The 17,482-nt window shown below is 40.2% G+C and overlaps 1 protein-coding gene across 1 annotated transcript in view; it reads left to right on the top strand.

Annotated features, from left to right (window-relative positions):
• AKAP6 (A-kinase anchoring protein 6) overlaps positions 1 to 17,482 on the top strand; it is a 297,070-nt gene that overhangs the window by 82,076 nt on the left and 197,512 nt on the right. The window contains 1 exon segment of the mRNA XM_029911420.1: positions 7,601 to 7,723. Coding sequence (XP_029767280.1) covers positions 7,601 to 7,723 — 123 coding nt within the window.

Genomic DNA, 17,482 nt, shown 5'->3' on the forward strand with positions numbered 1-17,482 from the left:
CTGAGAAATATGTGTATTCTGATGACATCTGTAGTGCTGACACTGGAAAACGATTGCCATAGGATAGAAAGGGAATCTCAGCTAACATGGCTACCCTCTGATACTTGACAGCCAAAACATGGTTACTTGGACCACCTGCTTCTATCAGTGAGACTAATTCTCAGTGAAACCAAGACAGTGACAACTAACTTCCATCTAAACAATCATCTTGCCAATCAACCCATCATGATCCATGTCCAAGGATGGCCATTGCCATTCTGACCAGTTGTCACATACTTGGGAGTAAAACTTGATCGTAGCCTGACACATTGGCTTCAGGAACACTGGAACACCTGAAAATGAAGATCTCTTCTCACACCACCTTGATATGAAAACGATCAGGAACCTCCTGGGGAGCAGACCCTTCAGTCCTTTGTACATCTGCATTGGCCCTGGTGTTTGCTTCAGCTGAATACTGCTCTATGATCTGGGGCAGCAGCTGGCGCACTTAGTTTGTCAAGATGAAGCTGACTTTGGCCACTTGTATTATTAGTTTTCACTTTACACCAATGTCCAGTCTGTATGTGCTAGCATACATAACTCCACCAGACCTTCGTGAGATGCCCTTAAGTCTGCTTGGAGAGATGTGGCAGATGAAACCAACCTATTATGTCTCTGGTTGATTGATGCCCCATTCTTAGGGAACAACACGTTGTGCCAGCGTAAAAGTCTGATCATATTCAGGGGAGGAATCCACTCCTGTGGTCTAGGGTATGACACCCCAGCTGATTTCTTAACACTCCTTTGCTACAGCAGCTCCCACACTCTTGGACAATACTGGCCTTTTACCTGTTGCTAGCTATACAGCAATCCTGTAGCTCTAGTAGCAACAGTGGGAAATATTAAGAGAAATAGTCTAATGTACACAAGGCCCATGTTAGAAGCATTACACTCTTGGATCTGACTCTCCTTGGCTGAACATACCCTGTAGGCATGACGCTTTCTAACAACTTTTGAAAGCTGCCTTCTAAAAAGTAACATGTATGTAACACCCAAGTACACTGTGCTATGAATGCCAAGTGTGAAGTAGGAAAGTAAATATTTTAATCACTCCATGAATTCATTTTAGCTTGGTTCCATCACATTTCCAATTGCCTTGAGTTGTCATATCCTGGATTAAGTAGGATTGTTAAGAAAAGCATAGAAGAATTCTGTTGATGTTATGCTTGGTCAGCATTATGTTCCTCCTATGAGGTCAGTGGACTTATTGGCCATCACAAAGTCTGGAGGACACTAGAGAGGAATTTTTTTCCTTAGTGGCATCTGTCTCCTTAGGGAGTTCTAGAATCTGTACTGCTGATGATTGCACTGTTGCCTCTGCGTCTAGCTCCAATTAAACTGACCATGGCTGTTTGTACAGTCTCATCTTCCTGAGTACCTGGATTCCTTTGACTTACCTTTCCCTATGAAGAAAGTGCACTTTTATCCTTTTGATAATAAAGTCCAGTGAACAGGACTGAGTCCCTCCTGAGACTCATATGCAAGTCCTTTTGTGGTTAGACAAAGGGGTTTCTTAATGCCATTCTGTGATAGAAGTGCCCTTGGAGGCAGCTCATCCCAGTATGTAGCCCCTTTGTGAGCTCAGTCTTTTTTTGTAAATTGGGAGCAAACTTTACAACATTCTCTGTTTGCAATAAAATTGAACATTCATTTTTTAACACACATCCTCATAACCAATTCTTTTACGGACAAAACTTCCTTTGTGTGCCCAAAACTAAAGGGGAGGAGGGGGAGATCTAGTGTAGTGAGTTCACTAGTAGTGCTCTCTTGTGCTTCTATGCTGAAATTTGTGGTATAAAGGGCAGGTTCTGTGTCTCTGTAAAACTTGTATGCCTGTCATCCTTAAAACGTGATAATTTTGTCGATAGGTAAATAGATGTTTTTAGTACATGCTTATATATCTGGGACCTACCTGTTTGGAACACCTTTTTTCAAATCTTGGTTCTAGTCACTCCAAAGATTTTGTGTCTTGATAAAAGTTGTGTCCAAAAGTACTCTATTAAGTGTTTGTGATGCAATCCATAATAATTCAATGTGCATATTAAATGCAAATTAATAATATTAATAAATTGTTAAGCAATGTCAACATTGCACAGCTTAAAATTTCAAGAAACAAGATAGTCAAATACTGTTTCCAGCTGCACATGCAACCCAAGTGAATTCTGCGTAGTTTCAAAGAGCAGAATTTGGCTCAGGAACTGCATACATTAAAGTTTCCACATCAATGTTAACTTGCCACATTACATCCTGTATTATTTTATAGTGTATGTTTTACGACATTACAAGTGTCTCTCTGAAACATGCATAGCCAAATTCAGGTTCAAGAGGGCCAGTACCCTCCCTGAACATCCTCTCAATTCCACAAACACTACAGGCAGCTACGGAGTGTTCCCTGGTCTGACTGTAGTTTTCCCTGTTGTACCGTGTGAGCTGCAGGTAGAGGCAGCTAGTGCCTGCAGTACTGAGGTGCTCTGAGCAGTGCAAAACACTGGAGCAGAAAGTACAGCAGAGCCACCCTCCCACCTCTGGGGCTAGTAGGAGCAGCCTTGGCCCATCTCCAACAATCCTGGAAGGGGGAGTTAATGGAGGTCTAAGCCCAGGGCAGGCCTTCTCTAGGCTGGAGACATGGCAGGCAGCTTCTGGAGCCTGCAAAGGAGGAGGAATTGGGGGCTGATCAGCTTCTGGAGTCTGCCTGGCAGCACTTAGAAGGGCTGCAAGAATCTGCCATGGAGAGTCAGATATGGAGGGGGGGGGAGGCGTCAGGGAGCAGGTGTGCCTGGCAGGGCTCTCAGCAGTGGTAGGGATTTGGGAAACAGGTGTAAAGGGCGTCAGAAAAGACTCTAAACGGTGGGAATAGGGGGGGGGAGAGGCAGGGCCTGCCTATTTCTCTGCACAATTCTAATGTTTGACTTGTTGTTTTTACACAGACTCTCTTGAGATAGGCAGGGGCATTAGAGGGCATTGAAAAAAGACCAGTTCTTGAAAAAGAAGTTCAGGATTTTAGTCTAATCTCATGATTTGGGAGTTTTTGAACTGTTGGGGTTGGCAATACTGTTACTAGGCTCTGCTAGAAGCCTACCAGATACCTTGAACACACTTAGATTTTTTTTCAATACTTACAACTCTCTTATTTTGAATCCTTATTCACCCAGATGAAATAGCTATAGATCCCCAGAGAAGACTATGTCCATGCCAAGTTTTAAATTTAAACAATTTTTCCTGTAGCTTTGTTTTAAAAAAATGTGAATAAAACATTGTGGGGGTTTTTTACACAAAGGACAATGTATGTTCCATAGTCGCACAACCTGTAATCATGTGAAAAACCCAATAGGTGCACATTTCAGAAATGTATCACTGCATTCAAACAGAAGGTCATCATGGAAACTGCGTTGTATCCTTAGCTATGGAGGTTGCTACCAAATATCCACTGTGTAGCATTTGACTTTTCCAAACATAGCATAGTAACAATATTACTAGGTAGGGTCTGGAATAAAATCAGTGGCTAGTTTACTAGGACAATACAGAGCAGTTACATCACAGAACTGATGCAGCTGGTCTCAAAGAGAGAGATCCGTTTACACTGGAATTCCCTCCTGGTCTCCTTTTTTCTCTCTCCTGAGGAGTTCTTGTTTTTATAGCAATTTTTTTGCTATAATGCAGGTAACTTTGGGATTTTCAGATTCTAAAACATTGTGATATATCATATCATAGTTTAATTATAGGCATCATAGTGTCTGGATTAGATACATCGTTATTCTAGGTCAGCCTTGCTCCACTGAAGAAACTGAAGCTGATTTACACCAGCTGAGGCGCTCTCTCTTTCTATCTTAAAATTGTCTAAGAAAGCTGTGTAGACAAAGAAACAGGTAAACCACAAATACAAGAGAGAGAGAGTGGTAAAAATTATTAATGATAGGGATGTACAGCCATTTCTGTTAGAGGCATGAAATGAGAAGAAACCATGGCAAAATATTATTGTGTATATTTTGCTTTCCTATAATATTTATTTGTTTCCTTGATCAGTCCTGAGTCTGGGTTCATGATTGCATACTAAATTCCATTCTTTTGCATCGTGTAATTAGTCCTGTATTTCATTTTCTGACTGAGTTGCATTACATTTTTTTTCTAGTGTTGCCGAATACTTTTTTTTTTATCAAGAGGCAAATCTTTCTCCATATTAGAACTTCCTAGACCCAAATTTGTCTAAAACATTTCTTAAAATATATATGTATTTTAGGAAATATCCAAAACAAACTGCATAAAGATAGCCCCTTTTTGTTTTTTACTGTACATCTTCAAAATTCATTAGGTATTCATCATTCTAAATAGGATGTTTTGTTACTTCTAGCCAGTCAATAGAGTGGTAATCACATCTTCAGTAAGGTCTAGGTTGTGACTTGGAGTGTCTTGCAGGGTAATTATTGACTGGTGCTAAGTTTATGCACCATCCTTTGCTCAAGGCTGTGCCTACAAGTATGCTTTAGCCCTAAAGTAGCAACACCTATTGCTTATCAGATGGAATAATCAAGACCCAAATGTGTGCATCAGTGCTTAAAGTGATAAAGGAGCAGCATATTGTTTGAAAATACTGATTTTGGTTTTAAAGTTTGTATGTAGCCAGGCCTTGGAATAATGCCAAAGAGAAGACCTGAAGAAGAGCTCTGTGTAAGCTCGAAAGCTTGTCTCTCACCAACAGAAGGTGGTTTAATAAGATATTACCTCACCCACCTTGTCTCTCTGAAAAGAAGTAGAAGTTCAGCTTCGAGAGCAGAGTTGTAGTCTAGTCTTTAACAACAGACCTGATCCAGTTGACTGTATTTGCATAGGTTTCAATTTCCACTGGAGCTGCCTTCCAGGCAGACATGAGTCATGAAGCTGGCATTGGGATGATAAAGGTGTCTCTTTGCCCACTAGCATCAGGCTATTAAAATAAATAAGTTGGAGTCCTAGGCACTACTGTGAAAAATTTTTGAAAAACTTTTTGATCATTAGTTTGTGACAAATGAAGTAGGGATTATGGTGCCTGAACATAATCTTGAATTTAGTTTGAGATAAACACATGGAAAATATGAAAAAGAAATCTCCTGTCTGATCTAGGCTCGCATGTATTGTCTTCATTTCCATTGTCATGTGTTTAACTATATGGGTTTTCCTTTTAATTTTACCAGAACTCAAATGACAAGTCAAGTAAAATTGTGGTCTTAATTTAGTTGTGGGACATCCAAATCTGCATTTTGATGTTCCTTAGCACTTATTTGCAAAAAAAGGCACATATTTGAATGTGCAGATGTAAGATTTAGAAATCCAATTTAGATGCTTACAATTCAGCATTGGGTTCCCTCCTTAAGATTTTGTAGGACTGACAATGCTCCATTAGGCCTCCAGATGGTGATGTTTACCCAGACATTGAGATTCAGGAGCTGGACAATGTTATCTATCCTCTGACAGTCATTTTCAGTGTCAGGCTTTTAGTTTTTTAAATTATTTTCAGTTTCTACAGATGTGTTCTTTGAATGGTTTCAATAAAATTTTATAGCCATCGTTTGAAAAATAGTAGGATTATTGTGATTTGTGTTTTGTAGCAGAAAATATTTCTCTGACTGAGACGTAGCCTGGGTTAGATCTCCCTGTTCTGTCATCATGCCTCTCCTTTCCTTTAGCTGTCTCCTCAGTGCTCACCACTGACCCATTTATTTTTAGTGGGGATTTTAATGTCCATAATGAAACTGTTTGAATATTTATCTTTTTTTAAACAAAAAGATTCTGGCTCCTCATAGCTTTACATGATATTATCTATATATTTAGGCCCAAAACACCCTTCAAACATTCCCTACCCCACAACGCAAATGATTCAGGTCATATACCTGTTGTGGATTGTCTCCCTCCATGTGGTAAATACAGGCATATTAGATGTGGCACATTTCATAGCAGCAAGAAAAAGTATTTGACATCTAAAAGGCTAGTACTGGAGGGTTCCCATACATAATATTGAAAAATACAAATATTCTGAGGGACAAGCATAGTCACTATTGAGAGCTGCCTTTTGTACTAGTGAGTATTGGCATCACATGCTTGAAATCTTGAAATATTTTTTGAAAAATTCTTCTAAAACATAGTACTCCGTTATGGGGGTGTACTATATTACTTTATTAGTAAAATACATGAAGCCTGTATAAGAGAGCACCTTTATTTTGTGTGTGTATGTATATGTCTCTGCCTATGTGTATGTATATATCAAATCACCTTGTTTCTGAGATAACATCACTAGGATGTGACAAGCAATCAGTAATGTGATTTGTAGTATTCTTCTCCCTGTTCAGTGGTAGTTCTGATTTTGTTTTGTTTTGTTAAAATTTAAAACTTTTGGCAAATAAAAAAAATCTGTTTGGGGGTGAACTAATTGTTTTACTTGACCTGAAAGATTTTTTTCCAAGCATTTTTAAAGGGCTAGAGGAGTATCACTCTACCCCTTATAATCTTTAGCCCAGTGGTTGGGGCATTCACCTGGAATAGGCATTTGAACCCAGGCATTCACATGGGAGCAGAGTGACCTTGGCTCTAGTCCCCTGCTCCAATGAATATTGAATTATTTATACAAAAGGGGAACAAATGAGAATGATACTTTGGTTACCTCACAGAGCTGTTGAAGGCATAATTTAATTAATTTATGGGAGGTGCTCAGATACCAGAGTCCTGAGTATCCTAAACAAGCCTATGAATAAATAAAAATAAAACTAATACACCAATGGTAGCATTATCTTAAGCAATTCTGGGATGGTCATATTAGATGAACATACTCTTAAGATCTATTTTAAGTCGATATAAACATCATGGCCACGCTACCCTCTCGACCTTCCCTTGACTCATGCTGAACAGAAGACTCTGGTGGAGTTATCTGCACTCAGAATGGGCCTTAGAGCATCATCCAGTCATGTAAAGTTAGGGGCATCATTTAATAGTGCCTGTGATAAAAGACCAGCAGTCCTTACATTAAATGCTGCACATTCTGCCTTGTATATCGCTAGAAGTGATGCAGCTGCCACATCTGGTTGCCTGAATAGGGGCTTCCAACCCATCTTTTATCATAATCCAGGCCTCTCACCCAGCCACTCATACAAATCCCCCTCACTTTTAAAACCCCATTGTTTTTCCATCTCGCCACAATCTAGGATGACCAGATGTCCCGATTTTATAGGGACAGTCCCAATTTTGGGGTCTTTTTCTTGTATAGGATCCTATTACCCCCCACCCCCTGTCCCGATTTTTCACACTTGCTGTCTGATTGTCACCCTACCACAATCTAATGAATTTTTTACAATGGTCTGTCCCAGGAGACCACCTTAGATTATCCCAAAATACATTGAGCACAGTCTTGCTCCTCCTTTATCAGAAGACCACCAACCAATTTTTATCATTCTTTGCATGGTGGTTGAGGACAAGATTTCACTGTCCAATGCTCTGCTGGTTTAAAAAAAAAAAAAAAAAAAGCATGCTTTTTCCAGATTGTCATTGTACTAACAAATATGTTTTTCTTGTTCTTTCTTTTTTCTTATCTGGTAAGGGGTTTGTAAGCAAGCTGGATGAATTCATTCACTGGTTAAATGAAGCCATGGAAACGACAGAGAATTGGACTCCTCCTAAAGCAGAGACAGACAGCCTTAAACTGTACCTTGAGACACACTTGGTAGGACAAGATTATATTGTGATTGCTATAAGTAATTGAAGTGTTCTGCTGTGCTTTTTGTTAGTAGATTATTTTTTCTAATTATTAGTCAACACCTATATTTTAATGCTGTATTTACAGTGTTGCAAATTGTATTATTATTCAAAATTCCAACAAATTCACCTTCTAAAAGAAAAACAAAATTTCCTACATTCATTAGTAACCATAGTGTAGCAAAAATCTCTTCAAAAATGAATTAGAAAAAATTATATTGCAATTCAGAAATTATCCTCAGATTGAAAGAAAAGGGAAATAATAAAAGGTAAAAGTAAAATTATATTTCTTCTGGCCAGTATTAATGAAGCTCTAATTTATTTTTACTATCTGCCACATTTTTAATCATAGTACAGAATGATTTAAATAAAATATTTGAAATTATCATTTCAATAATTTTAGCGGATGTGCATTTCTATCCTGTAACTGTCACTATTCTTGCTCTTGTGCAAAAAAAAAACAACATTGTGTGGAAGTAGAAAACACTTGGCAAAATAAGATCTGTATATATTACAGGCAAGAATTATAGATTGAGGGGCATTGGATAAGCCTCATGAGGTTTTTACTGAATACTTCTAATAGCTGGTACTGGTTACCAGCAGGTGAAAACCAACTACAGTTGTTGAATTGTAGTAAAATATGAAAAGCAACCATGTTAGATGAAATGAGATTTTAGATGCTGAAAACCTCATGCTTAGATTTTTCACACTGCTATCAAACATATGGGGCAGAGACCATCTCTTCCTATCTGTTTGTATGGAGTAATGGAGTCCCATTCCTGATTCAGACCGTTGTTACTAACCCAATATAAATAATAATGAAAATGCCTCCTTAAAGGAAAAGCCTTTTGATTTAAGGGGCATATCAGAACTCTCCAGGATAAGTACTAAATACAATATGTGTATATGTGTTGCAGAATTAATTTTCAAGATAGTTTTTAGAAGTTTTAATGAGTCTTCTTATGCGGCCCAATTGGATAATGCAAAGTAGGAGCAAAAATAAATAAATAAATAAGCTCTTCCATTTCAAAGCATTGGAAATCAGTGAGTTTCAATACCCTGATACAGTAAATTCTGTTGTTCGTTTATTTCTGTTAATTTAATAGTCGGCCTGACCACCATTAAATTAAGCAGTTAAAAAAATTGAACTGACCCTACCACAACTTTAAAACTCTCTGATCTCCAGCTTTCAAGCATGAATTGATATTTTTCATGCCCTTTATTGATGTTAATCATTTCCATCATAATAGTGCCTAGAGGCATTGTACTAGGCACTGTGCATGTATGCAGTAAATGTCCCTGCACCAAAGAGTTTGTGGTCCTGCTGTGTATTTTACAAAGGTTCCCTTGAGCTAACATGAAGCCCCATAGACTTTGGCCCCATGCAAGCGCAGGGATCTGACCATGCACCATACATTGCAGGATCAGCGCCTAAAAGTCCTGGATCATTTCAGTGTGTTCACTCCTACTCTACTACATTAAACTCTCTGGAAGATGGCTTTCTCTGGGCTAGATGGAAATAGCTGCAGTGTCCCAAGGGCAGGGCAATAAGGAGGCGGTGACTTTCAGTTCCTATTTCCCCTTTGCTCAAGGGGGAAGTCTTCTGTACCAGCCCTCTTACTAGCACAGATTACTTGAAAGACTGCCCCAGCTCCAGTGCACTGTGGGAGCTGGAACCAAAATTACTCTCTCCCTATCCCTGCCTGTACATACGCTACCCACCACTGTGGGATGGACAGGAGCAGCTGCATGGTGGCTGCTCTTCTCCTTCAGGATTCACCAATATGTATAGCCTGCACAGGAGAGTGGGCACCTTACACCCCCTCACTTCTCTTTGAAGGTGCACAGGAGAGATCACAACTGAGCCTTTGTCTATAATTTCATTAGATTAGTTTAAAGCCATTAAAAATCTATCACCGGAGTGTTTCTGATGCATAGAGTATGTTACACCTTTCGGGGGTGGGGGTGGGAGGGTCATTTTCATGAAGTAAGAGTGTTTTTTTTCAAAATCCTACCATGAAGTATTAGAGTATATAATACACTACAATTTCAGTCTGTGAATATACCTTGATGGCATGTACACTGTCAGTCTATGTAAACAATGTGTTGGACAGCACGGAAAAGCAGTAGTGATCCTACAGCCTCATTTCTCCTGGGATTTAAAAAAAAAAAAGCTATCATATTCCTTTCTTTGCAGTAGAAGATTGAATTATTAAAATAAGAGATATTTTTGTAATAGGAAGATAGAGTTATTCGTATTAATTAGAATGTCAACTTTTTACTGGTAGTGGCCTGACAGAAATTCCAATCTGTGTTTAACAGATGTATATGAACTTCAATTCACATTAAGTTCAGTGTTAAAATTCCTCTTGATTTAGCATTTTAAATTAATGCTGATTAAGGGCTTGAAGGGAGAGGGGAGCTTACCTCCCTCAAAGTTTCTTGTTTTACAAGACAGGTTTGGCAAATTTGAATGCTATCAGCTTTTCTTGATGTCTTCTGAACAGAAGGCACTCAGTACCTTGCAGGTTCACTCCTAAGTGAGGTTCCAGGTTCCACAGCACTACCTCAGGGTTTCTGCACTGACATCCAGTTGTGAGTTGACCCTCTTTCAAATACATTAATACAATGAATTTGCCTCTCTCCTATAGGCTGCATCTACACTATCTGTCTTTGTATTCACAATCAGCAGTAGAAGCTGCAATGTAAACATGACTCAGGCATTTTTACCACAATCCTACCAGATTGTGTATTATGGCGACAAAGTGTGCTAATGGAGAGAAGGCTCTGCCTCAGATTATCATTAATGCCTGTGGCCCTGCTCTGCCTAAAACACATGGCCACAATTAGGGTTGCCAGTTTTGGTTGGACATATTCCTGGAGGTTTCATCACATGACACAATCTTTAATGAAAGATTAATTTTTAATTCCTGGAGACTCCCGAGCCATCCTAACCCTAGCCACAATAGGGAGCTGGGTGTCAATAAAAGGGGATATTTTATACTTGCCACTTAACTCCCCACTGCTGCCACATAGAGGGAAGAAAATAAAAAGAAACTCAGATGAGGGAAATGTTTATTTGTGCCCTTTTTGTCTATTGGCTGAGGATGCTCTAGCAAAGATAGTACTGGTAACAGGATTCAAGAGACCTCTCAAATTTTCTGTCATGTCACCTGGCTCATCATTTCAGGACCTCAGCATGTGACTATTGAATATAAATTATTTGAATATTAAAGCTGAATTTTAACTCTCCCCTTGCTAAAATAAATAAAGTTAGCACCACTGAATGGAACATACGCATTTAGCTTTCTGGGGAAATGGAGAACCATAACAATCTGTAAGGGATAAGAAACCTTTGGTACATAGGCGACTAGTCTAAATCCAAGCTAAAATGCTAGTGAACAAAAGTCAGCCAGGTTTACGTGATATTAATTAACTATTAATTTCAGTCCAGTTACTAGTGGGGAAAAAAGTCCATATCCCAAGAAAAAAACATTAAAAATGTACACTTCTGCTCACATTCTCAGAATGTATTGGATTGGCCTGACGAATAACAGTTTTCATAAGAGTTGGTCTTTCAGGTAAAGGTTGAGACAAATTGGTGGAATAAGGAATTTTGTGCGGCTGCTGCTGTGTTCTGCAACTACACGAGATATCTGTCCAGTCTTGTCAATCTAGCACCTTGTAGGAGCTCAGCATCCATTTCTAAAAATTCAAATGGTGAAAAAAATCAGTTCTGTGCCCACTCCTGTGACAATACTCATTAAATTCATACACACATAGATATAAAAGAATACCGGCAATAACTACCAAAAAGTATCTAGAACCACTTGAAGACACCACCTAAAGTGCACAAAGTTATACAAAGGCTTAATGGAAAACCTGTTGAAACTCTACAAAGTAGACCTCAGTCCCACTGTTTACACTGCCCCTCCCCTCCAAAAAGATACAAACATGATCTAGAACAGGGATTCTCAACCTGGGCTTGTGACCACCCATTTTGCTACATAGGAGGAGAGTTCTAGCTATATGAGGTAGTTGGGAGGAACGTCCAAGTGACGTAAAACACCAAGAACCACTTTTCTGGTTGGCAAGGTATTTGTCAAAAATTAGTCATTCTCTGAAGGGACATAAAAAAGACTGGTTTCATAGCTTTCTCACTAACAATTCAGAAGCTCTAAGATATGCTCAACTCTAAGAAAATGGGTGATGGTAGCAGTGATAGCATCCAAATACACAATTACCAGATATTGGGAAGGATGGAAAATACCTTCATAAACCCAACAGATGAAAAAGATGACCAACAATATATAAACTGCAAAGCAAATCAGAAAAATATATGTAAAAATCTGGATACTTTCTTAGAGAGTGATTCAGATGAGGGTAACATTGTGCTTATGGTACATTGTTGCCACCATCATTTTCCCTGCTCCTCCTGAGTCCTCCGGCCTGTGCTCGCAGGGCCGCATTCTGAAAGGGGCTTTAGAGCTGCAGGCCAGGGCCCCAGGGTCCCCTTAGCCCAGGGCCCTGCAGCCCCTAAGGCCCCTGCGTTCCGGGTGGCCCTGCCTGCCGCGGGGTGGAGGGGGCCGCAGCTCCTATAATTGCGGCTCCCAGAATCGCGGCCCATGGGGGTCGTGCCGCGCTGCACAGAGACACCTGCACACCCTCTGCACCAAACAGGAGCTGCCCCAGGTAAGTGCTCTGTACCTCCTGCCTGCCCCAGCCCTGAGCCTCCTCCCACACCCCCACCCTGAGCGCCCTCCCACACCCTAACTCCCTCCCAGACCCTGCACCCCCAGCCCTGAGCCCCAGGGGTAAGCCAGGGGCATCTCCCCACCACAGTGCAGTACAGTACTGTACAGTATATAATGCCTTTTGTCTGCCCCCAAAAAATTTCTTTGGAACCTAACCTCCCGCATTTACATTAAATCTTATGGGAAAATTGGATTAGTTTAACATTGTTTCACTTAAAGTAGCATTTTTCAGGAACATAACTACAACGTTAAGTGAGGAGTTACTGTATTGAGCACATAGAAAGACCTTACCAAGAAAGAACCTTTGAAAAATGGTTTCTGATTTGCTTTACCTTTCATAACTCTTCTGTTTCAGTTATGCTGATTTCTGCCCATTGGCTCCCTGATAAAAATCAGCTTCTAAACAGACTTCGTGCACAGTTTTTGGTGGTTTGCAAATCAGTTTTAATCAAAAATAGCATCCCGAAGGCAGCTCATGAAATGAAAGCATCTATCTAGATTATACTACCTCGCTTCTTAAACCAAATGAATTTCTTACCAGCCCAACAAATAAGAATTCAAACTGATGTTCTTTACCCTGCCCATTTAAGAGGTTGTTGAAGTGGACACATTATCACTTTTATTCCTCAGCAGAAACCATTGCTTTTATTAGAGCACAGAAAAACGTAAGTGAGGATATAAGAGTGATTATTGAGAAGCACTCAGACAAAATGTATTTCTAAAGTGTGAAATTCACAGGGGCCTTTTTTTTTATTTTTGATATTGTAATCTTTACTTTTACCTTTTGTTACTAGCATGACTTTGCTTTACTTGATTTGCTCATGCCAGCTTCCTAATTATAGGGCTTCCTTTGATGTGCTCTTGGGTCTTTAGTCCACTGGTGGTTCTGTGTCCTGTATCAAACTTAGCACTAGATAACCAGTGAGGGACTTTATAATGAAAATCCCCAAAGAGTGCAGCATCAACTTGTTTAAAATAATTTGTTGCAATGCTTCTTAAATTTAAGAAGAATGTGTGTTCCAGGTTATCAGTGAAAAGATCCAGTGTACATCTTTAGTGACAGATCTCTTCTACTGAATATTTATTTTTCTATCTCTTCATCTATATGTCCCCCTCCTTCCCTTGAGGTATTTTTTCATCTCATACCTCCTAAAGGGATCGGTCCAATTATCTGACAATTTCTGTAGCTTATAATACTTATATTTCTAACTACTTCACATATTCAGACTTTCTTATTCTTGTGTCAAGAATTACTGGACTTGTTCTTTCTTTTTAAGATTGTATTTTATATAGACAGATATGAATGATAATTTGTTACAATAATAAAAGTGTACTAAAATTTAAGGGAAAAAGCGAGCTAATTAAAGTAATTATATTTAAGGCGATTGCTGATCTCAAAGCTTTCCCTGATCATATTAGGAAATGGTCTATCAAAACACAGTTAATATTCAGGTGCCAACATTTAGATTGTCATATTTTAAGTGTTATGTATTTTGTTGAAGGAGACCAGCGAACATTTATTTTCAGTTGTGTAGAGTATCCTGAGTCATTTTCTTTTGTGTTTTGATAGTCATTGTTGCAAAAGGGAATATTGGATGATGATTAGAGCAGGACACTAAAAGTGTGGATTCCAAGATTGTTTCTGTATCCATCTCTGATTCATTTTGTAACTTTGGACAAATCGCTTAGGTCAATATTTTCAAACTTGGTGCCTAAAAGTAGACTCCTGAATCCATATTTGTATCCACCTAAATCAGAAATGTGATTTTTAGAGCAGCTTCAGCTCCTGCTGACTTTAATAGGAGTTGTGCGTGTGCAGCACCTCTGAATACCAGGCCACTTATTAGGTGCCTAAATGTGGATTTAGGTGCATAACTTTAGGCACTGAAGATCTGACATTGTGGCCTTAATCTCTCCATGTCTCAGTTTACCCATCTTTGTGTGGCCAAATTTATATTCTTATAAATATAACTGAGTTCAAAAAAGAACTTGAGAAGTTCATGGAGGATAGGTCCACTAATGGCCAGGGACACAACCCCATACTCTGGATGTCCCTAAACCTCTAACTGCCAGAAGCTGGGATTGAGCAACAAGGGATAAATCACATAATTGCCCTGTTCTTTTCATTCCCTTTGAAGCATCTGGCACTGGCTGATGTCGGAGGACAGGATACTGGGCTGGATGGATCATTGATCTGACCTAGTATAGTTATTCTTGTGTTCTTAAGTTTTTCTAATACTTGGTTGCCTCACAGAGATTTATGAAGCTTAATTTATGTGTATAAGACACTTTGAGATCCTCAGGTGAAAGGTGGTATAGAAATGCAAAGTGTTTTTTATTATTAAGACTAAGGGCACGTCTTCACTACCCGCCGGATCGGTGGGTAGAGATCAATCCCCGATCGCTCTGCCGTCGACTCCGGAACTCCACCGCAGCAAGAGGCGGAAGCGGCGTCGATGGGGGAGCGGCAGCGGTAGACTCGCCGCCGTCCTCACAGCCAGGTAAGTCGACCTAAAATACGCAACTTCAGCTACTTCAGTTGCGTATCTTAGGTCGACCCCTCCCACCCCCCGTAGTGTAGACCTAGCCTAAGGTTGTTTAGTCCGTGTATATGCAGGGCTGGCCTTTAGGGGTGGGTGGGCTAGGAGATGGCCCAGGGCTTCCATTCTAAGAGGGGCTCCTCCGGAGCCAGGGTTCCCCTCCTCCCACCGCTGCTCTGCCCCTCCAACCCACTCCTGTACTCAGTCTCTGCTGAGCTGAGGTGCAGGGACAGGGTTCAGGAATGGGGACTGCTGGCAGCTGCTGCTGCTGTCTGAACAAGCCTTGAGATTAGTGAGTGCTGCTCTGCTTAAAGTGACAGCGCGCTGTTTCTCACACTCCCCCAACACACACACACACTCTCACACTCCCTCAATATACACACTCTTCCCCCAACACACACTTATATTATTATTGTTGTTGTTATTACTTCTTGGTACTTCCTGTCAAAATGTGCAATGCACATATGTTCTCTGTAATTTCATTCTTTCAAAGTTGTTAAGGATTACAGTGCTGTTGTTTTAGTTTTTTGAATTTCATAATTTTATTTCTCTCTTATGCTTAAATTTAATTCATTAAGTAGGGAGTTCTAAAATGCCTACCCTGTCCTGGCTGGAGTAATTATCGTTATTACTTTTATTACCATATTGTGCTTTGCCATTCATTATTTAAAATGGTACAATCAAATAATAGTATCCTTCTAGAATGTAAATGTAGCTTGTACTCACCTTAGCACTGCCAGTTTGGAAAAAAGTAGCCAAACACATAACTTTAGACACTGTGCAGATTAAGATTGCTTATTTTCAAATTGTATTTTTAGTTTTATCTGTAAAATAACTTAAAATTCATATGAAAATAAGCAGTTCCAAGTATGATACTAATAGCAATGATGGAGTCAAATGTTAGTGAGTCACATACATGATTGTGATCAGTAAATATAAAAGCAAAAATAATTAGAAAAATAAATTATCGTTCTTAATAAAAGAGGAAAAAAACCTTAATCACATATGTTAAAATTAAGTAAATACATTTGTAATGGCGTGAAAAACAATTGACTAAAATAGAGTAGATAATGGCAGTAACAGTGTGTGTCTGTTAGAGAAAGTAAGCAGATTTTATTTATTTTTATTTATCTTATGAAAGATAGCGTACAAACTATCAAACTTTTGTTTCTGATATCTGTGTTAAAGCTCCAGAATTTATACCGCTAGTTTTGGGATTGGGAATATCTTGATGTATTATCTCCTGATTGTTCTATATTTACATATATACTTAAAATATGGCTTTAATTGGTGTTTGTGTATATTTTTCTTTCTTTATATAACAATTAGATGTTGTGCTCCTGTCAGCTAATTCCTAAATTATTACCTGCCCTCCTTCCCCCCGCCCACCCCCAAAAAAAAAAAAAAAAACCTAGAGTTTTCAGGTGTCTGAGTAGTCCCTGGAATCATGGTTAAAATTTGCCCTCCACTCCTCCCAAAATTTGAAATGCCGCCGCTGTTGAGCCAGGAGTGGCCAGAGGGCTGTCGGAGGGCCGTGGGCTAGAGCAAGATGCTGCCCCCATGTGAGAGCACAAAGCCTGCCTTGAGCCGCAAGCAGAGTGCCAGGCACCACACGCCACAGCAGCAGCACAGAAGTAAGGGTGGCAACACACCATATACTATGCCACCCTTACTTCTGCGCTGCTGCTGGCAGTGGCATTGCCTGCAGAGCTGGGCAGCTGGCTAGCAGCTGCTATCAGGCTGTCCAGCCAGTGCTTAATTTGTGCCAGGGCTGAGCTGTGGCACCTCTTTCAATACAAATTAAACACTGGGGGAGGCAGTAGGGCCCAGAAGTGATGGGTAGCCCATAGGGGCCAGGGGTGATGGGGGGGAGGCTCCAAAATACAAGTTCGCCCAGAGCGCCATTTTCCCTAAGGGAGGCCCCATATACGACTTTGTAAACTTTTCCAAAGTTGCAGGAATGACCATTAGCAGGGGTTCCCAAACTTGTTTCACGGCTTGTTCAGGGTAAGCCCCTGGCGGGCCGCGAAACACTTTGTTTACCTGAGCATCCACAGGTATGGCCGCTCGCAGCTCCCAGTTGACGCAGTTTGCCGTTACTGGCCAATGGGTGCCGCAGGAAGCGGCGCGGGCCAGCCACTGCTTCCCACAGCTCCCATTGACTGGGAACGGTGAACCGCGGCCCCTGGGAGCTGCGAGTGGCCGTACCTGCAGACGCTCAGGTAAACAAAGCGTCTCGCGGCCCGCCAAGGGTTCACTCTGAACAAGCCACCAACCAAGTTTGGGAACCCCTGCCATTAGTGACCTAATAGTTTTCACAGTAATTAGGTACTGGATTGCAATAAACCCTTCTGCTGATGTGAAAGGTTAGGAAGCATAAAAAGATCGTCCCCGCACCCTATTGTATAGCTTACAGATCCATAGTTGAAATTG

The sequence above is a fragment of the Terrapene carolina genome, unplaced genomic scaffold (assembly GCF_002925995.2).
Source record: "Terrapene carolina triunguis isolate 2854851 unplaced genomic scaffold, T_m_triunguis-2.0 Scaffold96, whole genome shotgun sequence".
Taxonomy (NCBI): Eukaryota; Metazoa; Chordata; order Testudines; family Emydidae; genus Terrapene; species Terrapene triunguis.